Source organism: Eptesicus fuscus, chromosome 7, assembly GCF_027574615.1.
Source record: "Eptesicus fuscus isolate TK198812 chromosome 7, DD_ASM_mEF_20220401, whole genome shotgun sequence".
Taxonomy (NCBI): Eukaryota; Metazoa; Chordata; class Mammalia; order Chiroptera; family Vespertilionidae; genus Eptesicus; species Eptesicus fuscus.
Window position 1 is genome coordinate 87,846,392 of NC_072479.1, and position 24,150 is coordinate 87,870,541.

Sequence of the window (24,150 nt, forward strand, 5' to 3'; positions counted from 1 at the left end):
GATTGGCCAGCATCAGTCAAGGGGGCTGTATCATGGGGTTTAGTCACTAGTTTTGGGTCCTTGAGAATGGGAGGCACACTTATCATATTTTTCATTGGTACACATCTGGATAAAGTAGTTAGCTTGAAAGATAACAGAAAACCAAGATTCAAAATGCTCTTGACAAGAATGAACCCTGAGCCAAAACCAACGAGGTGAAATTTAATAATGGTAAATGTAAAATCAGGTTAATAATAATAGTGTAGGATGAAGATAATTTGATTTGGGGCAGGGGGTGGGGGAGGTGAATGGACCACAGCTAAACCTGAGCTCTCAGGTTATTGCCAAACATGAACTTGTCTTACACTGAAGTAATGAACTCATGGGGTACAGATTGTGGGTAATTATGGTGTCACCACTCCTGAGCAGTCAGTTCGCCATGGAAGAATGTGCTCAATTCTGGGTGCCCCATTTTAAGAGGTATGTTGACACTCAAGAAGATCCATTGATGTTACAAATTAGAAACCCAGGGAAGATTTCAGCTAATAGACATTTCTTTTAAACTTGGTCCAAAAGATGTATTAAAAACATTAAATGTGAATATTTTCAATTGGAACATATGCTCTCTAGTTCCCCACAGCTTCCAACATTCCTTATTGTTTTATATCCAGCACTCACATGTCACTATGGCTTTTTTTCTACCCAAATGAACTTGTGACCATTGAATTACAACAATTACAGCAGCACTAGACTCACCTGAGACACCTTTTTAAACACCATTTCCTACTTCCACAATGGCCATGATGGAGTATCTGGTATAAGACTAGCTTTTCTGCCATAAAAAACTCTAAACTACTTAAAATATATGTAATAACTATTTTTAGACTTCAGACAACAGTCAGGGAATCTCAGATAGAACAAGGGTAGCCCTATAGTTGCTTTGAACAGTACAAAATAAAATAGCTAGTTGGTAGTCTTAAACCTGACCGTATTTGACAATTACATTAAGTATCATACCTAATAAAATGGTAATATGCAAATTACCATCACTCCGCTACGCCCACGATTGGGCCGGCTGGAGGCGCGGGGGGCGGGACTCAGGGTGGCCGATTGGCTGGCGGTAGGAGCAAGGGGCGGGGACTCGCGAGTCCCCGACCCCCGCGCCTCCCGCCGGCTTAAATGGCCGGCACTGCTTAGGCCAGCACTGCGGAAGACGCTGGTGGCAGAACTCGGGGTGGCCGATTGCATGGCTGCTGGCACCAGTTTTCCGCCAGCAGCAGTTTTCCTCTGGCCACCCGCCCAATCGATGCGCCTCCCGATCGGAGTTCCTCTTGGGGTGGCTGATCCATGCTGGCGGGAGGCGCTCTGATCGGCGGGTGGCCAGAGGAAAACTGCTGCTGGCGGATAACTGGTGCCGGCAGCCAGGTGAAGGAAACGTCTATTGCACGAAACTTCGTGCAACGGGCTCCTAGTAAATATATAAATAGTCTAAACATCAAAATTGAGGTATAGCCCAGCCTGCATGGCTCAGTGGTTGAGCATTGATCTATGAACCAAGAGGTCATGGTTCGATTCTCAGTCCGGGCACATGCCTGGGTTTCCAGCTCCATCCCCAGTATGGGGCATGCAGGAAGCAGCCAATCAATGATTCTCTCTCATCATTGATGTTTTTCTCTCCCTCTCCCTTCCTCTCTGAAATCAATAAAAAAAACTTTTAAAAATTGAGGTATCAATTGTTAGATTGGATAAAAAGCAATACCTAACTAAGTGATGTTTATTCGAAGCAGACTTTAAATATAAAGGCACAGATAAGTTAAAAGTATAAAGGTGCCCTGGCCAGTGTTGCTCAGTGTTTACAGCGTCAGCACACACACTGAAGGGTCTTGAGTTCAATTCCAGGTTAAGGGCATGTACCTGGGTTGCAGGTTCAATCCCCTGCCCTGGTTGGGGTGCATATGGAAGGCAACCAATTGATGTGTCTATCTCACATCAATGTTTCTCCCAGTCTCTCTCTCTCTCTCCCTCCCTACTACCCTTTCACTCTCTCTAAAAGCAATGAAAAAATATATCCTTAGGTGAGAATTAACAACAACAACAACAAAGTAAAAGGGTGAAAATAAATGCACTATGTAAACACTAATCAGAAGAAAGCAGAAATGGCTCTATTTATATCAGACAGTAGACTTTAGGGCAAGAAATATGATCAGAAATATAGATGATATTTATATTAATAATGAGGCCAACTCATTAAGAAGATGTAACAATCCTATTTGGGATTGTGTGCATCTGATAACAGAGCTTTAGACTCATGGATACAGAGAACAGACTGACAGCTGTCAGATGGGAGGGGGTTGGGGGCTGGCAGAGAAGGGTGAAGGGATTAAGCAAAGAAAAAAACAACTCTTGGACACAGACAACAGTATGGTGATTGCCAGAGGGAAGAGGGGTCAGGGGAGGAAGAATAGAGTAAAGAGGGGATAGATAAATGGTGATGAAAGGAGACTTGACTTGAGGTGATAAACACACAATACTATATACAGATGATGTGTTATAGATTCGTATACCTGAAACCTATGTAATTTTATTAACCAATGTCATCCCAATAAATTCAATTAAAAATAAAATATATGGACTAAAAATAGACAAAAAGAAAGGATAAATAGACAAATCCACAATTATATTTGGTGATTTCAACTCTCTCAGTAATTGAGAGAACATATAGTCAATCAGTAGGGATGTGGTAGACTTGAACAACATTGTGAATGAATTGTCCTAATTGGTATTTATAGAACACGTAGCCAAACTGCAGCAGATGCATTATTTTTATGTGCACATGGACCATTTACTGAGCTAGATCATATTCTAGCTCATAAAATAAGGTTCAATGATTCTTAAGGATCGAGGTCATATGGAATATATTCTCAGACCACAGTGGAATTAAGCTAGAGATCATTAACAAAAAGAAAAGCTCATCTTTCCTCCTGCCCCTCCATTATGCAGGCCCACACCTCATTCATTTGTTGCAAGTTGCACAATTCTTTCTTGATAGACACTGTTAGCCTCTGAAGAAGTTTTGAAATAAGTGACATCTATTAACAAATGTGGAAAAAGTAGTAGTTCATATGACCTGTTCAGTATGTCTCAGCTTTTATATTTTAATTATACTGTTCTTTTATATTTTCTGATCATCTCCTTGCATGAAAGATTCACTCCAGGAAAAAATCTCAATTCTAGAGACAGAATTTTGTCACCTTTACAGTCAGTGTCAGGGAAACAGAATCCAGAGACTAAGCTAGACATGGGACTATTTAGGGGTTTAGCCTAAGGCATTATCCCTAGGACATGGGGTATACACCTCCATGGATATTTATAAGCAAAGGAGTATGTCTGAAATATGTCAAGCCTTCCACATTATTTAAATTCTTCCAATTTCACCGAATGAGAGCCCTTTTCTAACATTTGTTATGCTTCTCAACAGGCCATTATTTTTACCTATGATAATCCATTTCTGACACTCCGTATGCTAATTTACCAAGCTGGGCTTGTTGATAGAGACAAGGAAAGCAGAAATGCCACCTGTGATCACGGGCTTTCTGAATAGATTGCCAGCAGAACACCTGGGCTATCTTGCTTGGCACCTGCCTCATAGCTTCAGTTAAATAACACACATCCTCTCACACTGTGTATGATGAAGTATTTTAAAGTCACTCTTACACATTGTAACATTTTCCTAGACTGTTTCCTCTTTTAAAGATGTCCAGGAAAGGATGCCATTGGCCTGCACCCTTGCAACCTATTCCAATATCTCACGAAGTCATCAAGGTTTCCTTTTCCCCTTCCAAAACGGCCTCCAGGAACGTCTTTATTCTTCTTTTCAGAGGCTCCTTCAAAATGGGCACAGCCTCTACTGCCTGCCCCGCCTTGTACCTTTGATTTAAGACTCTCAGTTCCTGAGGGTAGAGAGTGGGTTTGGCCATGGTTCACTGCTGGTGTGTTTACAAGGGAAGGGTCATCCTGCAGTCACATAAATGACTATTAAATTGTTCTCTGTGGTTGTCATACTAACTGTTTTGTGCTCAGATAATTATTTCCAACTATCACTTTGTTCACCTTTAGTCTCTACTAAAATCAAAGAAAGGACTGAGCATTGAGAGGTAGGACCTGCTAATGGACATTTCTCTGTTTTCTTCCAGAAATGCTTTTGGAGCCTAAGAAATCAGACATTGCCATTCTGAGGTCAGGGTCTGGGCTAAAATGAGGAGAAACTGGATTTTATTTGCTTTTTATTTTATTTTACTTTTTATTTTAAAATAATTTCAAAATTATAGAAACATTTCAAAAATAATACAAAGAACTCCCTATCGTTGGCACTCTGATTTATCAATTGTTCATATTTTGCTACATTTGCTCTCATTCCCTCTTTCTATACATATGTATACATTATTAGTATGAAGTCATTTAAGAAAATGTGGTAGACATCATGCCTCTTTATCCCTAAAAACTGTGTATTTTATAAAAACAAGGACTTTTTCTTACAGTGTAACTTTCAACATCAGGAAATTTAACATTGCTGTTATATCACTATGTATTCTACAATCCATATTGAAATTTCAATCGCCCCAATAATGTCCTATGTTATAATTTATAGTTGGTATATCTCTTTAGTCTCCTTTAATTTGTAATCTTCTCCTTGTCTTTTGTGGCATTGACATTTTTGAAAAGGGTCGTATGTTGAAGGTCTCTCCCTTTGCGTTTGTCTCATATTATCTCATGATGGGATTCAGATTATGTATTGTTAGTAGGAATCTGTGTTTGTTGTTTTTTACTCAAACAGCCCCCTTCCTTGGGTGGGGTCCAAAAGTCACCTCATTAACATAAAAAGGGACACCATTGCTGCTCTCCTTAGGAAATTCCCAGGGGTTTGAAAGCTGTGAGCCAGGAACTGTGGCTGAAGACCAAGTATATCTGAGAAATATATTCTGGTCATCTGAATATATATATAATTTCTTGCAAATCACAGTATCTCACTGTCCTGTATTGTTCATTACGTTTTCATGTGAAACTGGTCTTGGTTTGAGATGATCATATTTCATTGATTCTTAGAGTCTACTGATTGTAAGATGCACATTTGTATAATTAATACTTAAAAGAGGTGAATGTTTAAATAGATGAAATATGGTATAAGAGCTTTGGTGGTTAAAACCCATCATTTATGCTCATTTATTCACTCAATATTTATTCAACATAAAATGATGTGTAGTTTGGTGGGCAGGGACAAAGAATCTCCTTCAGAACTTAGCCAAAATTCAAGAAAATAAAGGGAAAATATTTGGAATTGAATAAACTTGAGTTTGCTCACATTCCATTTCCTAGCTTTATGATCTTGGGAAATGCATCTAACTTCTCTGTGTCCCAGTCTTCATCTATAAAATAGGGTTAATAATACCCATCTTTTAGTGCTGTTGTGAGGATTGGAATAATATTTGAAAATCATTCAGCTTAGTGTCTGGCTCATGATGCAGCCCTTATTAGAGTAGGCACTCAATAAATACTTGTAAATAGATTGATTTATAGGCATACAATTAATATGCATTGTTGTAAGAGTGAATTACAACTGGTTATTCTTTTTGATGTTGAAATTGCATTCCCTCCACTCTATTGGAAGCCGTTTTGTTCCATTTCCAGTAGAGATGGAGAACAGCTGGACACCAACCCTTTGATAAAGTCTGAGGACAGAAGTGGATTCACCCCTACACATTGGTCTTAAAACTGCAGGGAAATGATGTGTCACCTTATCCATGGAGGTGTCAGACCTCTGGGGGTCATTTCTTTCTAGTCCCTACTGGCAGACCACATGTCTGCTCCCACTAATTGCAGTTATTTTCCTGGCTGTCAGTGTTAATGATGGATGGGTGCCACTGCCATTTGGATTTGTTGACCAGAGATAATTATTTTCCTAACATGTTCCAAGCTTGCTTAAAACCATACTATGCATTTTGATCCCTGGCTGTTCTTTAGTTTTTTTCCTTTTCATTTTGAAATCTGTATGTGTTTTTCTGGCATGAGGAGAGGAAGATGGGGGTGGGGAAATACAATCAAATCCATATGTTTGTGATGCACTTACCCTGAAGTAATAAGAAAGCATTGTTGGGAAAGAGCCTTTGGATGACTTGGGCGATATTGTTATAAGTTCCACATTGGTCTCTTCATCTTCTCAGCCATGCTGCCACATGCCAGGTTCTGAGAGGATCAAGTTCACCTGGGGACACTGCTCTCTTACCTCTTTCTTGTTACTTTCATCCCTAAGGCCTTGTTTCCTTCTCTGCATACTCAACATGAAGTAAAAGACAAATGATTGAATCTTTACTTCTCTCTGGAGCCTCAATAATCATAGCTGATTATTGCTACCATGACCTCATACCTCATCTAGAGACCATTTCTTTTACCATCTGCAATCCTGATGATTCTTGGTTGGTGCCTTAAGTGAAAGCTAAGTGACTCCTGTGAACTCCATAACTCTGATGGCTTTTTTTATGTCCTCCAAGCTCATGCCAGTTTTCACATCTGATTATTTTTAGGCTCATTTCCTTTCTTTCACCTCAATTATTTGTGTGTATATTTTAAGAGATATTTATCCTTCATGCATTTGCTGTCATATGTCTAGGGTTCTGAAAGAACTTTGGTTAATGTTTGGATAGGGAATTCATGACCTTTTCCTAAGATCTGGAAGCTGAATTGTTTGGGGCCTGCCATATTCAAGAGTATCTGTCCTCAAATTTTGGAGTGGTCCTCCAGGTTATAGCATTGTTCTGTACTCAGGTAGCTCAGGATCTATGCTAGTGATCTGAAAGCATATAACCTTTGACTTAAGCCTCAAGTTCTGCTAGGATTCTACATTGGTATACCAATGAGAAGAAGGCACCGGGCATCTAAGCTCAAAGAAGTCCCTCTTCCTCTAGTCCTCAAGTTAAAAGATGCTGGGAGAAAGCTCATGGGGAGACAAAGGCTATCCCTATGTACATTATTCCAGGGAATCAGGAGCCTGGGCACAGAGACTGGTGCTGCCTCTGATGACTTTATTCCTAAGTGGCTTTCATGCAAATCACCTGAAGCTTTCTTGCCATTACCTGACTCACAGAGGTACTCACTTCACATGTTCATCATTCATGCATTCAACAAGGATTCATCATGTGTTGGGAAAGGACAGAGCCTTGTATAATGCCCAGGACAGGGTGAAGAAAAAGATAATATAAGCCCTTGAGATGCTTGCAGTAAGGCTGGGGAGATAAGACACAAACACTTAAATAATAAGAGAGTAGAAGTGAATGAACTCAGGCAATGAAAGCAAAAGACAGCATCAGTCCCAGCATCCTCTGTCATAGCTGCTTGGCTTTGGGCCAGTTGTTTAAACCTGTGACCTTCAGGGTGTGTGAAGGTACCTATACACTATAAAGTGTGGTGCAGATTTTTAGGGTCATTGGTTATAAAATCAAGCAGCAGTACAATGCAGAGGAACTAAGTTTTAGAATGTAACAGGTAAGTTATGAAGACGTATCTATCAATAGTATTCATTGCTGGTGAGGGGTCTGAGGGAAGAATCATTTGGTTGGTGAAATGGGATGGGCTTGAGGAAGACTTTTTGAGAGTCTCCCATGTAGCCTTGGCAAGCCTAAGAATCTTTACCCTCAATCAGGGTATGTGAGGATATAGTTTAGATGGTATTAGCTTTTCAAACCACTATTATATCAAAGTGTTGAGCCCATGCTCTTTAGTTCCTTACTATCATTTACTGCTCACCACATCAAAGCCTGCAGCTAAGGTAGTGGACATTCTCAGAGGCAAAGGAGGTCCACCTTGGTGAAAGTAGAGGGAGAAACTATTCTGACTAAGGAAAAGATTTATGGTGCTCAGGCTAATGCGTAATAGTTGGAAAAACAATTTGGAAGTTTCTTATTTTTATTCTTCTATAATTTTTAACATGACTCATGGGTACATAGTGATCTTCTGGGTCAAGATGAGACAATGGAGATTTTTCCCATTTTGTATTTTCTTTGTGCGTATGTGTGTGCTATATACAATTATTCCTATTCTCTTGTCCATTAGTCATATTCTAGTGGTAGAGGAGAGAGGTACAATTAGCAGTGGAAAGAAAGGATTTGGAATTGGCAAAACAGTGGGCTAGTGAAAAGGATCAAAGACTCTCAAGATAGACTTTGGTTGGAAATTCAGATGTGTGGCTAACTAAATGTGGACTTGGGCATGATATTAAACTTTGAGGCTTGTTTTCCTTATATGCAAATTGAGGGAATACTTCCTAACTCACAGTGTAGGGATTAAACTATTTATGTATGTAAAAAGCCATATAGGTGCTCTTCTTCCCTTCCTTGGTGGATGAGAAGGGAGCAAATTTGGGAGAAGAGAGTTATCTAAAAAAGGTCAATGCTCCAGGACAGAATAAACAGGGTTATTTTAAGGTGAGAATTAACCTGGGATTTAAAACAAAAACAACCAGAGTTGAGATTTCACATGTTTGAACACTGAGGGAGGAACAGAGGTAGGATGGACATGGCCATGTCTTGGTGAAGAACAGATGTAGCTTGGGAGGCTAGGCTCTAATTCAGTTTTCTTCGTGGTTCTACCATGGCATCAGATGTTCTTCAAAAACATCAGCACCAGCATTGTCCATGAGCTTTCAGTAAATGCTATGTTTTGCATCAAGCCATTTCTTCATCAAACTTTCAACATAAAATGTAACTGGTACTTGGCATGATTGATACATGTCATAGTACTGGTCTTTCTTCCCCTTGAGAATACTGGAGAACACTGAAGAACAATTCTTTTGTCATATGGAGAAGGTTTATTTTTTTCTGTCACCCACACACATTATGGAACAGCAAAGTCAAAACAATTATTTAACCTCTTTTTATTAAAATCTCAGGCCTCTTTTCTTTTTGGAAAAATGTGGAGTAAGGAAGCCACAGTAACTTGTGCTGGAATATTTTGCTTTAGAATTTTAAAAGCACTTTTCTTGTGCTGTCTCAGATGATATTTCTAACTCAGTGAGATGAAGGCCATTTTCATTTAATAGTGGCACCTACTTGCTGGGGGACCTTGAAGCAGGGCCATTCTGTGACAGCTGTGCAGGGTGTTTGCTGAACAGGGCTCTTGGCCAAGTGGTCATAGGGGGCTGAATTTGCCCTGGGCTCTCAGCACATCATGAACGCTAGAACCTCTTTTTTATCATACTGAAGGGGGATTTGGTTTCTCCATATACCAAATAGGATTAATTTTAGAATATTTATGCAAGAAGGATTGCATATTTTTAAGTCTTTATCTCCTTTGTTTTCTCAACTGGTTTGAGAATTAGCACACGCTGCTGCTGCTGATGGTGATGGTGATGATGATGATGATGATGGTGGTGATGATGATAGCCAGCATTTCTACATATTTGCTATGTGCCAAGTGCTGTTTCAAGGAACTGATGATATATTAACTCATACAACTCTTCTAACAATCATAACAATGTATAGTCTTTATTTTTCCCATGTTAAGCTCTGGTTTCTACTTGTGGCTCTGCCTAGTTATTGGTGGTGATTTTGGACAAATCTGGTAATGTCCTTCAGTCTCAGTTCCCTAATCTGTAAAATGAGAGAATTGTAACAGATCAAAAACTTGTAATCCTCCCATTCCCTTTTTCGACTTTTGAACTTTGTATTATTTAAAGAAGAAGTAACACACTCAAGTAAGCAGTTAATGATGAAGGGAAATCCACAAGGGATGGGAACACCCCAGGGATCAGCAACAGTGGGGAGTTGGTAGCACATTTAGGCCAAAAGGAGCAAGAGGAGGTTGTGGTTATGGAACTAGAGAGAGTGGTGCTGAAGCTACCACACAGGGAGGCCTCTGACAGGAGCTGTGGCCCGCCCCCACTGCCAACCCAGGCCAGACCGTTGGAGGAATCAATGCCCCATGGTCTTTATTCCACCATCCTTCCATTTCCTGCTGGTGCCTTCCCATTGGTCAGCCCAGCAGGCAGAGAGCCAGGAGGTCTGATTGACACAATCCCCTGAAGTCACCCTGTTGGGGCACAGAGCTGGTGGCGCTGGGTGGAGAAAGGGTCTGCAGCTTCACACAAGCCACCTTCATGGCAGCACAGGTTTAATCCCTTGAACTCCCTTAGGAATTGTTCTTAAGTCAATATTATGTAGAAAATTATGAAGAAATGATTCTAAAATATTTTAAATGGATATTGTACTATAAAATTCATTACATACTGTCTTTTATAATATTCATACATAAAGACAAGTTTATCCTTTTTCTTTTTAACAAAGGTAGCACACACTGTTTATGTTATTACATTAAATTGTAGAAGAAAATATGTTCCAGCAAATACATTTTTAAATAGCGGAATGTCATCTTTAGTTTGAGTAATCCTATATAATAAAGAGGTAATATGCAAATTTACCATCACTCCAACACACAAGGTGACCGCCACAAGATGGCCAGCAGGGGAGGGCAGTTGTGGGCGATCAGGCCAGCAGGGGAGGGCATTTGGGAGGGACCAGACCTGTAAGGGAAGGCAGTTGGGGAGGACCAGGCCTGCAGGGGAGGGCAGTTAGGGGTGACCGAGCTGGCAGAGGAGGGCAGTTGGAGTGACCAGGCCTGCAGGGGAGGACAGTTGGGGAGGACCAGGCCTTCAGGGGAGGACAGTTGGGGGAGACCAGGCCTGCAGGGGAGGAAAGTTGGGGGTGACCAGGCCAGCAGTGGATAGCAGTTAGGGGCAACCAGGGTGGCAGGAGAGGGCAGTTAGGGGTGACCAGGCCAGCAGGGGAGGGGCAGTTAGGGGCAATTGGGCCAGCAGGGGAGGGCAGTTAGGGGTGACCAGGCTGGCAGGGGAGGGCAGTTAGGGGCAATTGGGCTGGCAGAGGAGCAGTTAGGCATCAATCAGGCTGGCAGGGGAGTGATTAGGGGGTCATCAGGCTGCAAGGCAGAAGCGGTTAGGGGCAATCAGGCAGGCAGGCAGGTGAGTGGTTGGGCGCCAGCAGTCCTGGATTGTGAGAGGGATGTCTGACTGCCCGGTGGGATTGGGCCAGACAGGCAGTCGGACATCCCTCGAGGGGTCCCAGATTGGAGAGGGTGCAGGCTGGGCTGAGGGACACCCCCACCCCCCGTGCACGAATTTCATGCACCGGGCCTCTAATGATATATATATATATTAGATTAAAATTTATCATATTATAGTTTCAAAATAGAAAAAAACACACACTTTTATCATCTGAAATTTGGCATATTTGTAGTTTGAGTGAAAAGTTTAGGTGATTTATTAGCTAATATTTATCCTTCATTCCTAAATGACGAACTAAAAGTTTTAGGCTATATTTGCAAGGATTTTTCTGCCGATTATACATAGTAGTTGGAGACAACTACTCCCAATAACTTAGAGCCAATTGGATATAATAACCCCCCCTCTTTTAACATTGTTTTTTTATAATGACATATCTTTATACATCATATAATAAATTGATCAGTTGTATGCATTTATAGATCTGTGTGAATATCATTGAGGCAAATTTATCTAATTCTTTCTTGCCATTTTTATGCTCTCATTGACATGCTATATTTCACTACTGATGTTCTTTATGTCCCCATCTTTATTTAAAGATTGGTTGTGAGATAAAAAAAAACAAAACAAAACAAAAAACCCAAGCAACACTGAACAATAGTTAAGAATGAAAATGAAAACAATGTAAAATGGCCAAAACCACTGGGTGATAAATGATTGGGGGACTAGCCATGAGCATGTGTCTCTAATCACCATCTGATGTTTACTTGGAAGCTCTCATGCTGCTCATTAATAAACAGAAACTGTCTAAATAATCATTTTATGTATTGCTTATTTAACAAATAGAAATTGGAACACATGCTGTGACTGCCTTTTCTGATGTGAATGAGCTTCTGGAGGGTATAGGATTTTGTAAATCACTGAATGGAGAATTTAGTTTTGGATGATTGATAGGGTTCTTTTCAGTTTGCTACTAAAATTGAAAACAAATCATAATACTTTGCAAACTGGGAGGCTGAAATCTGCATAATCATCTACTCTGTGACCTATGAGACACATGTCATGGTTAACGTCTAGGCTTGAAATCAGGCAGCTCAGAATTGGAGTCTGGATTCTATCAGGTTTGCTGTGTGACTTTACACAAATTGCTCAACTTCTTTGAGCTGTGCTCACCCTCTACATAGAAGAGGGACAGGCCTAGTAACCCCATTATGGGTATTATTGTGAGGATTGAGCCATCCATTAAACAAATGCTTATTAAGCCACTGCTATGTCCCAGGCATATTCTAGGCACAATAGTGAATAGGAGAGAAAAAGTGTTTGCTCTCATGGAGCTTACATTCTAGCAGCAGAAAAGGACAAAGACATCAACACCTTTAGAAAACAATGTCAGGTAATGGTAAGTGTTATGAAAAAGAAATGAAGCAAGGTGAGAGGTTAGGAGATGTTTGGGAGGGGGTGATTAAAGAAGGCCTTTCTGAGGAGGTGATATTGGAGCAGAGACTGAAGACTGTGAGGTTGGAGGAAGGAGTGTTACAGGCAGAGGGCACAGCCATAGCAAGGGCCGTGAGGTGGGAGCGGATGTGATGTATATGAGGAACATAAGAGGCCAAGGAATTGGAGCAAAGCCCAAATGGGAGATGGCAGGAGAAAATGAAATTGGGGTTTTGACCAGTGCAGGGCTCAAAGGTCTAAACCAGGAATTTCCCAGGGGACAGCCCTGGGATCAGAAGTTCCCTCTCCTCTCATCAGAAGGGTGCACACACTTTTTCCTCAGCTGGACCCACCTTGTAAAGGGAATGGTGGTGGGGACAGCCTTCAGCTGGGGGAGACCATTTTGACAGGGAGCTTGAGCCTTGAATTGACTGATTATTTTACCCACGTTGGCCCCCATCTCCTGGTTTCACCCAGGAGAGCCTTTGCTGGCTTGCCTGGCTCTGTCAGTAGCTGAGAAATTCCAGGCTGTCTTTCAGAGAATCAGCCATGGTGAACTTTAATTAAAGGCTCAGCACTTTCTCTTTGGGCACCTGCCCATAATGCTGCTAAGGGCACCCAAATCTGTTTGCCTTTAATCCATCCCCTGAGGGGCCAGGAAAGCCTGGCAGCTTTTTGTGAGACCAGGAAGGAAGGTGATGTGGGCCTGGCAGGAGTTGAGAACAGAAGTTCCCTTCTCCAGCTGACAGGGCCGGCTCCCATGGAACATGCCCCGCTGGCACGTCTGCTCCACGCTAATCATCTCTTGCTCAACTTCTGACCTGATCACTTGGGAATGGTGCAGACATCCTTCGGCCTCCATCACTGCCTTGGGCTGCCTGGTCAAATGCCAACCTTGCATTTCAGGGCTGGCCTACGTGTTCTGGAAACCTTGTCTTTTGTTAGCCTGGTCTTTGTGCTTCATTCAGGTGAAAACTCCTCTTCAGGTCTGGTGACAGACTGGGCCTGAGAGATATGTATGTCTGACATGGATTAAATGCTGTCTGACTTGAAGACAAATGATCTCCAGGGAATCTGTTGGCCTGCAGATTATAGCACATGTGGTATCTTTTTAAAACCACTTTAAAATAAAAGTATGCTATACATATGCAAAGGTGTACATACAATAAATATACAGCTTGCTGAATTTTTGCAAAGTGAACACACCCATTCAACCAGCACCTAGATGAAAGAAAAACATTATTAGTACTCCAAAGGTCCCCCCCCTTACCCCACTAACTCCCTTCTAGTCACTGCCTTCCTAAGGGTAACTACTATCTGGACTTCTAGCACAGTTATTTTGTTTTTGAACTTCATATAGATAAATACAGTATATACATTCTGTAGCATCTAGCTTATTTTTGTTCAGCATTATGTTTGTGATATTTGTCCATATTATTGGAGATTCCTGTAATTTGTTCATTTTCATGGGCAAGTATATCACAACATATTTATCAGTTCTATTATTTATAGGCATTTGGGTAGTTTCTAGTTTGAGGCTATTATAAATGGTGCTGCTGTGAATATTCTTGTATATATCTTTTGATGCACATATATTCATTCCTATTTGGCATATACTTAGCAGTAGAGTTGTTGGATCAGTTGTAGTAGATACCATTAAGCAGTTTTTCCTAAGTGGTTCAATCTGTATACATCCCACCAACACCATGTGAGTGTCCTGGTTTCTCCACATTTGGCCAACACTTGGTATTTTCTTCTTTCTCATTTTGCCATTCTCACAAATATGTAGAGGTATTGCATTGTGATTTTATTTGAATTTATCTGGCGATCTGATGATTAACGCAGTGGAGCACCTTTTTATATGTTTATCAGTCATTTGGGTTTCTTTTTTCAAATATAACTGGAGTCAATATAGTCAGAAGATGAGCTAGGTTTGGATTTTGCCATTGCTAGCATCACCTTCACTGGACCACAGAGTTCAAATTTCTTCTTCCATGGGATGCTATTACCATATACTTTGTGTGGGCCATGGAGGGCTGAGAATTTGTTCTCGTTGTTCCTGAAACCCTCGGCTTTCAGCAGCCCTTTACCACAGAGGGGTGTCCCTTTTGGCCCTCCCCCAGCAGCAGACTGCTGACCTTATTATTCAGTGCTTTAGGTTTTTTATCTGAATGGGAAATGGTCCTGGGAGATGGGTGGGCTTTTATGGCTGTGTGGAACTAAAGGAGCTCTCTCCATTTTCCTAACTTGCCCATTATCCTCCTCATGACTACTGGGTAGTGGTCGTTGGATAGGATCTTATGAATGAGTGCAAACTCATCTTGTGTCTGGAGCTCCCAGTTATTCTAACCCGTCATGCTAACCTACACTCAGCCTTCCAGAAGTTAAGATTTTTCTCTCTATTTCTTCTTACTCATGCTATGGAGACTACTCCTCCCAGGCTCTGCCAAATGTGAAGCTGTTAATATGTCTCACTTTTCCTTGGAGGGGCTTCTCTCTCTCTTTAAAATTTAGTTCACCTGGTTTCTTGCAACTTCCACTTTCTGATGGGTTCAAAAAATGTCCTGATTTCACAGATTATCCATATTTCTCTTGTTATTAGGGTGGATGCTACATTTTCTCTCAGTTGTCTGCATCCTAACTGAGAGCAGCCCCACTGGTAGTGGATCAAGAGACTGCTCACTGTTCTTCTCACTCTTCATGCTTCCATCACAGAGTAGGCTGAGCTCCCATTTCCCTCCTGGATTTTATGTCAGAGTCACTTGAGAAATAAAATACGCTGCTCCTCTGTGGATTATATTTTTCTCATCAGATTTCCATAACCTATATTTATTTAAGGAAAAAACTCTTTTTAGAGGCTTAGTGTGATAATTTACTAACTTTATGAGCTGGGGATAAAAATAAGATATGGGTTGGTAAATTTTCTTTTTAAAAATGAATAATTTTTCAAAATTATAAGGGTAATTCATTAATAAGTAGAGAATTAAAAATACATAAAGATATAAAACCAAAGAAATGAAAAACCACCCATAATTTTATTAGCCAAAGAAAATATTACTACTATTTTATCAAATTTATTCTAATAATTTTTCTGTTAGTATGTTTATGTTAATTTGTGTACATAAGTGTACATCCTCAAGTATATAATTTGTGTGTGTTGTTTACATAAGCTAGTTCCAAAAAGCATTTTTCTGTGGGTTTCATGGCACTCATGAAATGATGATGTGTTATTCATGTTTGTCTGGTGAAGATGCTAAAATTTATGGAATATTTTTTGTTTGTTGTTAGGGCTGAATTCCTTCTTGTAGCTATTTCACATGATCAGCCAGGACAGGTGTGTATATGTTATTCCAATGAAATGTAATTCATTTCACAAAAGACCTTGTACTGAGGTCCCCCTTTCCTCATGTAACTTCCATTCCTTTTTATTTATGCTGACCCATTGTCAGGTTTAGAACTAACAGAAGTGAGGGAAATATATGATGTTCTATTTTTGTTTGTTTGTTTTTGTTAATCCTCACCAGAGGATGCTTTTTCCATCTATGATGTTCTTAAAATGTGTTATAACTTATTTTCCAGAAAGTATTTTGGAGAAAAAATTGGACTGTATTTTGCTTGGCTGGGATTATATACATCATTCCTCATCCCATCTTCTATAATTGGTGTGATTGTGTTTCTTTATGGATGTGCAACAATTGAAGAAGATATTCCCAGGTAAGACAATTTTAAAGAAAAAGGCTCAATTCCCATGTTAGTAGTTTGGAGTTTCATCTTAGTTTCAAGTACATTTCACACATCTCCTTCCAAAGTCCTCACCCTCTCTCCTTCTTCTTCCCTTACTACACACACAACTTTTCTCCAGAGCCAGATCTGGGAGCTACAGATTCTGGGAATGGCTTCATAGCCATGCTGGGTGTGACCCACATTCTTTCCTAGTAAAGCTCTTCTCTAGAACCAGGTCTGATTTGGACAGGTGGATAAAGGCTGATGAAAAAATTGTGCCTGAGAAATGCTTTCCCCCACTTAACTTCATGATTCACTCCCACTCCCCCATATTTTCCCATAAGGTCCAAGCAGGAAGTATTGAGTGGTATTGGGTAGAGATCACATGTCTTTCGGTCAAACACTGTTGGGATAAAATGCTGTGAGACTGTAGAAGCAGGCAGCTCTGGAACTGAAGAAGGCTTCTGGTTCAGGAGTCGGAAACTACAGGTAGTGACAGTTTCCATGGTGGAGCTCTTGGAGAACCAAGAAATGGAACAAAGTCTAGTCCTTATGAGGAAGAGAAAGCCTACAAAGAAAGTAAGCACTTAAAATTAGTGCTTACTTTCTTTGCCCTCTGGCATCAGGGAAGAACCAATACTTACCAAATACCGACTTGTGCCAGGCATGGTGCTAGGTGGTTTTATGCACTAGTTTCTTTGATGCTGTAGAAATCAACATTGTAAACTCTATATAAGGTAGTTATTATTTTCGCCTAACAGAGTTGGAGAAATTGACGATAAATGAGGTCATATTACTTGTTCAACTTCAACAACTACTAATTGTCAGGGTTGAGATTTGGCCTCCTGCTGCTCCAAAGTTTTGCCTTTTCCAATAAGCTGTGAAGTCTTCCAGAGAGCTCATATTCCCCCTGGCAGCCAAGAACTTCAACTGGCCTTGTCTGATGCATTCTCAGAAAACACGGATTCCATGCTTCTCTTGCTCAGTTGTGATCCCTAGAGAGCTGAACCCCAGGTTGATCAAAACTAGAAATCTCTATACTGTGCTTGAAGAACCAATGCCAGTATAATGGGTGGGCCATCAGTATGCTGGTTTACATCAGGACTTAGAACTTGTGCCCATATGGGATTGCATATGACAATGACCATTGCAGCTGGAATGGACTATCATCTGTACATGCTGCAAAGACATATATCTATGCACATGCACACATCATATATGTACAGATGTGTAGGCATGTAAAATGTGATTATTATCATTGTAGATGCCTATCAGAGTGTATGATGTTTTAAAAATCATGGGTAGCATCCCATTTGTGAGTTATGGAATCAATTTAATGGTTATCTTTTAAGTGAACTAGAATAAGATAAGATATAGTAGAATGATGTATAATATTAGTATTCATCACAAAAGGAAAGTATAAGCATTGTTGTATGAGTATGTTTATAAGAAGATGGTATATACGTTTTTTCCTACTGGAATATGATGTAAAAGACTTTCAAACTGTAGGTCATAGTCAAAAAGTTTGAAATTGACTCTTAAAAATTGAAATGTTGATTGTCACTTTTTCAGATTCATGATAGGACACGACAAATCAAGAAGGTATAAATGATAGAAAAAATTAATTATATTGTGAAGAATTGTTTAAAGAACTGTTCTTAAATCAGAATTGTATACCCATCAAAAGTCCAAGCTCTGTGGTCCTGATGGAAACTCACAAAATATCACTCCTATCAACAAAGGAATGGCCTCCAAATCCCAATACTAAATCTAAATAAATTCACATTTTTTCAGACTCTGTGTCTACCATCCACTCCTAAGCATAATTAAAAACTTGCACTATTCCTGGGATTATTTCAGAGGTTTCTAATTTTGGCATTAAGCTGGGAAGTTACTACCTATGTATCACTTTTTAAAATCTTTTTATTTTGAACACATTGTAGATTCAGGAAGTTGCCAAGATAGTACTGAGAGGTGCAATATACCCTTTCCCCGGTTTCTCCTGATGGTTATATCTTGTATAACTACAGTACAAAATCAAAACCAGAAAATTTACATTACGTGGAACTTTAAATGGTACCTTTTATTGCCAATAACTTTGATATGTGAGATACAAGTATCATTTGTAAGTAATAATTCCATATGTGCATGATACATCTATAGAACTTTCCTCTGCTCACCAAGGGATAGGTTCCATTTGTTAGGCATTTGCTTACATGGGTAGGAAAGACTGGAGCATTTTTAAAAAGCTGATTAATCTAAACCATATTGAAAAAAATTGGTTACTTTAGGTCTGAACCTTAATAACAGATGTTCTGTCTGAATAATTGCTTCATTGCACCTCCTCTCTTTCTGCTAGCACAGTCCTGTACCACCCAACCTGTGAGCCATGAGTCACTCATTGAGAAAACCACTCACGCTGGGTTTTTACATCAACCTATGCTTTCTAGAGAAATGATAGATTGAAGAAATACACTATTAGATTTATAGCCACAGTTACTTCTAACTAGGAATCTGTAGATTATGCAGCCCGTGAATAATCTAGACATGATTTCAATTCTAGGTGAGCTTCCCTCATCTTTCAGCTTTTCTAGAGAATTCAGTCATTTGAATGTCACCCTGAGGTAGAATTTCTTCAGAATTCTGTTCAAAATGCTTGCATCCAAAACCAAAACCAAAACCAAACCAAAACCAAAAACAATGATCAATACCTACAAAACACCTGACTTCCAATTTAAATGATATGGGGAGTATCTGTGCCACAGTAGCTGCAATTTTATACAAATGATTGATACTTGACTGTACTCTAATTTTAAAACCAGTAATTTACATAGCACTTAAGTTTCAAAATGCTTTGCACCAAGTTGGTTGCTAATACTTTTTCATTCCTGACCTTTTAGCACTGACTAGATTTGATTAAGATCTGACTAAGGTTATCCCTCCCTGCAATCTATGTGTAAACAAACCCCTGAAGAACAAAGTCCCTACTCAGATGTTCTCAGACACAGCTTCAAAGCACAGCGCTTCACTAGAATTTATACAAACCAACAATTTTCCGTGTGAATTTGTTTTCCAAGAGGGTCCTCTCCTTTCTGAAAACAGCAACTTTTCAACTACAGAGCGAACACTTATCTGACCCAGAAGACTTGAAATAAACCAGGCTCTCGAGTGAACAATAAGAATGTGCCCAGGTGAAGCTAGCACAGCTGAACTTATTAACAAGATGTTACTCTTTAATGTTGTGGATGTGAATGAGTCACTGCTATTGACACTTGCCAGTGGAGAGCTTAGCAGCAAGTCAGTGGAGGAACCAAGGTTTATCCTCGGAGACCTAGTTTCCATTCTCTCACACAGGGGCCTTTCCCTGCTGTGGACTTAATAGCTCATTAAAAACGAGCGTGAAAGCTGGCATTTTACAGATAGTGACAGCCCTCAGTTAAACCCTTCAACTTCTTAATAAAGGAAAACTAGATCCAGGCATCCCTTGACTTCTGGGTTAAATCTAAGCACTTGTTTAACACACAAGGTACCAGCTTATTCACCCTGGCAGTGGCCTCCCACTTGCCAGCCATGCTCTGCAGCTCCCTCTGCTGCCTCTTTCTGGAGAAAACACAGCTGTGGTTTCCAGTGTAGGGTCCCCTACCTCCCCAGTGCTTCATTTTCATGAAATCTTGAGTTCTCACCATTTTCCTCCAAACCAAAAGCCTAAACCTCTACCCATTCCCCAGGAGGACTATTACACACCAGAATAAGTTCATTACTTTTCCTGCCAATATATGGTGTGGAGAGATATTAGGAGGCCAGTTAGGGCTGGTAGTTCCTTGGTTCTTATTTATAAGCACTCATATGAGCCTAAGTTTATTGGATTCAGATAATCACCTAATGAAGGAATGGAATTTCAAATATACTCATCAGTCCATTAAATAGAAATGTACTGAGAATCGGTTAGAATATAGACGATGGTTATTTGACTCATGCTTCTCTCTCGAAGATCATAGAATCTAGACTTTGGAAAAATTTACCTCATTCTTTCATTTCCCCTAATCCCATTTCATGGTCATGATAATTTTTATTAGGTTGAGGTTATTAATCCCCATTCTACAAATGCAGATGTACTTAGAAAAAGTCTTCCAATCCAGATCTGACTCCATTCTTCTTCACATAGCTTCTTCTTCCAGAAGAAAGAGCTTGTGACCAGTGTCACACATTTAAAAGACAGACTGTAGGTTTAAGAAGACAGTCTATGCTTGAATGATGATGAAATCTAACTTCAGGCGGGTGATTTATTCACAGTTTTTGGTGCTTTCCATCAACCTCATACACACCACACATTTTGAAGGGGGTTTTATAAGCCATCTTTCAGTGTACATCTTTGACAGATGATCACTAACTTTCTGTTGGGGCACTTCTAATGGTGGGGGCTCCATACCTCAAAAGGTAGCCCATCTATTTTTTTTTTTTGGACAAAACATAAGAATAACACTCTCAAAGTGAAAAATCCAATCCCTTCTTTAACACACCTCATGTATGGCATTGATAAGCTCAGCCATGGCTTCAGAAGTGGGAGATGTCTTGGGGGTGATTTGTTTGGGGTGGGTCCTGTGTGAGCTTCACCTGACCCAGTAGCCTCTGTCTACTGCAGCAAAGAGATGTGTGACCAGCAGAATGCCTTCACCATGTGTCCCCTGTGTGACAAGTCCTGTGATTACTGGAACCTCAGCTCAGCCTGTGGTACAGCGCGGGCCAGCCACCTGTTTGACAATCCTGCCACTGTCTTCTTCTCCATCTTCATGGCTCTGTGGGGTAAGTGGTTATCATGAGGCTCACTTATATGAGTGGTACCTTGAAATAGGTACAGTGACCATGCTCTAATGGCCATATCCTTCAGTTTATTTTCTTTAGCATTTAGTCCTTGTATCTCAAGAAGTATTTTAGGGATAATAGGTTTACCTCTTTTACTCATATATGTAAATAGAACTAGGGATATTATCATGGCTATATACATGTATATATTTAAAAATACAGTAATAGTAACCTTGTATTAATCATGTATGATTTATTCAGAATTTGAACCAGGGAATATTTTGAAAACTCGTAGCACAGCCATAATGCACCTCCAGGAACATCTAAGACATATAAAGTCATAGCTATCACCCAAAATAGCAGAGTGGTGGGATCATGTCCATGGTCACAGAGTTAGCTGGTTGTAAAGGGCCTAAACCTGGTATCCTGACTCCAGGTTCAGTGTAATTTCTAGGATACCATGAGTATAGACTGTAGAGATTTTACTTAATACCACAGTGGTGTTTTCAGTATTCCACTTTGTGAAGGGATTTGTGAAGGAAAGAACAAAGAGTTCCTTCATTGTCTTTCTCCTCCTTTCTGCCCCTCCCATCCCAGAGTATCAGGGTAATAAACTTTCTCTAGGCCATAGCCATCTGACACCACACACACACACACACACACACACACACACACACACACACACACACTTGTATTTTCACAAACTGGGATAAATTGGAATAACAACCTTGTGGTAACTGAGCATTTCCAAGAAGGCACACCCATGTGTATTAAAAAAAGAGACTAAGTCGACATGTTTCAGCCCATCTTGAGTTAGCCACCTGCTTTTTACTCATCATGGATATGCAAGCCCTTAGCTTTCCCATTGGATCACAGACTAGCAGGGCCATGCGGCTTCTACAGAGGCTGTTTGATTTATCACCAACTCTATGGGGCCTGGAGGACCTACCAGGATGGGACCGTGAGTCACACCTCTGAAAGTGTGAGGAGGAGACAGAGAGAAGTCTGTTCTCAGCACTGGTGGGAGCAACTGTCCTCCATTCCCTGTAGGAACCTCTACTTGGGTGGAGATAGAACCAGACTAGAAAGATTTCCATGTTCCTAGGCCATCAAGGACAACTTCCAGGACCATTCTACTCTCAGGGAAAACAGCTGCAACCAAGAACACACAGACAGTGGTCAGTTCATGAGAATGAGGCAGGAGGAAATGGCACTTGTGACCATAAAGCTCTGAAAATATTCACAGGAATGGTCATTAAAACAGACTGAAGTTGAAATTTGTTACCTGGGAAGTCAGGCAGCTCTGTCTCCTCATCCCGCAAGGGCATCTTGCAATTACTCACAAATCCACTTGAATGGACTTGGAACTCAGAATATGCATTCATATTTAATATATTGCAATCCTAATGCCACTAATTTGTCTTGTAGATATTATGATGATCAAATAGCTGTAGCTTAGCAACACTGGGTCCATGATCCTTAAGAACTTTGATGAGCTGCTTAATTCCTTGTTGTAGAGAAACTTGGTTTTCATTTTTACTTGCCTACTTTCAAGCCCCAACAACTGCCCTTTCTCTTTCAATAGCTGTAATGAACAAGTACCCCTCACCCCTCCGGAGAGCCTAATAATTTACTACCCTCATCCCTGGCTCCTCTCTCTTCCTCTCAGATAGCAGTGTAGGGAAAGCAAAAAGGGTGAGATTGTGTCAGAGCTTCCTGGCAAAAGGTAGAGTTTGGTTTTGTCTTTTTAACAGCCTTGCTATGTTTTATGTGATTGTATATTTAGTAACAGCAGCCAAGAGCCCCTGGGTATGATTGCCTACATGTTACAATTAAAAATCATAGTAATGCTTCTTGTTACCATGATTATTATGATCAGTGGTGCTTTGCTGGGTGGGCCTGGGCCAGGGCCCAGGCCTGCCAAGAATAAGGCTGGGAAGAAAAAGTGGTTCTCCACAGAAAGAGACTCAGGCTATTGTGGAGTGGGAGAGGGGATTGCTGAGACAGGGGGTTCATGGAAGGTACTAGACAGAGAAACCTGGGTCTGTTGGAGTCTTTGGGCCTAGCCCCTCTGCTGTTCTGGCTTCAAACTCCAGGGAACTTTGGAAAGAGATTGAAGCCCTATTGAAAAGAAAAGGGACAGGGCTTATAAACTCTTTTTTTTTTTTTTACTTAGGGGACTGCCTAATGTGTGGGTCCCATAGCAATCCAATGTGAATCTAGCGTTGGGTTGCTGAAGTCAATACCCAAGGTCCAATGTAACCTGGGGCACAATACTTAACCCTTGAGCATCATTGTCCTCATCTGTAAAATGGGTGAAGTAATACCTGTACCATAATGTTCTGTGACTAGTGAGTGAGATATGTGTACAAAGCACTTAGCACAGTGCCTGGCATATAATATGCACCAGGAACTCTGAGCAGCTCTTCATCGGTGTTTCTTTGGCCCTCCCTTGTCCTCATGGCTCCTCTTTCAATGACTCTTTTGTTTCTCTTGCCTGTTCCCACTGTCTGACTTCTGTCCTTCATGGACCTTGCAGAACTCTCCTCAGGCACTGAGAAGAGTATAGGAAGAGGAGTGACATCCTCCTTGGTCTCATTGCATCACCCACGGTGATGCCAGTGTTGGGAGGTCAGGATGCACTTACATGAAAAATCCGCTAGTCCTAGGAGAAAACATAGAGATCAGTGCACTGTCATATTGTACCAAGTAAAGCAAATGAAACTTTAAGTAACTGTATATTTAACCAGTCCATGGTGTTTGTTATGCTTAGTTCTGTGCTGTGCCTGGGGTAAACAGGCATCTAGGAGCCAAAAAAGTTTATAGATCTATTATTATACTATAGACCTGAATGGCAGCCAAAAGTCCAGTGCAGCATACAATGAAGGGCACCCAGATTCTTATCAGATTCTTATCATGTGTAGAGGTGTATGGGTGGCTTCAAGGAGGGCCATATCCCTTCCCTTTCCAGGGCAGCAGACCTTAAGGGCAGTAGGAGTGTGGAGGAGAGGGTGCCCTTGAGCTTGATCTTATGAAAGAAGTGGGACTTGAGTTGGTCAGGAAAGGATGAGGGTAGACATTGGTTAGTAGTACAGGAGAGGGGGACAATTTGCACAAGTTAGGAATGAAGAGGACAGGGAGGAGATGGC

The 24,150-nt window shown here is 40.7% G+C and overlaps 1 protein-coding gene across 1 annotated transcript in view; it reads left to right on the forward strand.

Moving 5' to 3' along the window:
* ANO2 (anoctamin 2) overlaps positions 1-24,150 on the forward strand; it is a 283,025-nt gene that overhangs the window by 116,069 nt on the left and 142,806 nt on the right. Inside the window, exons 10-11 of the mRNA XM_028150319.2 lie at positions 16,055-16,189; positions 20,841-21,001. Of these exons, the coding sequence (XP_028006120.2) occupies positions 16,055-16,189; positions 20,841-21,001 (296 nt within the window). The remainder of the gene's footprint in view (positions 1-16,054; positions 16,190-20,840; positions 21,002-24,150) is intronic.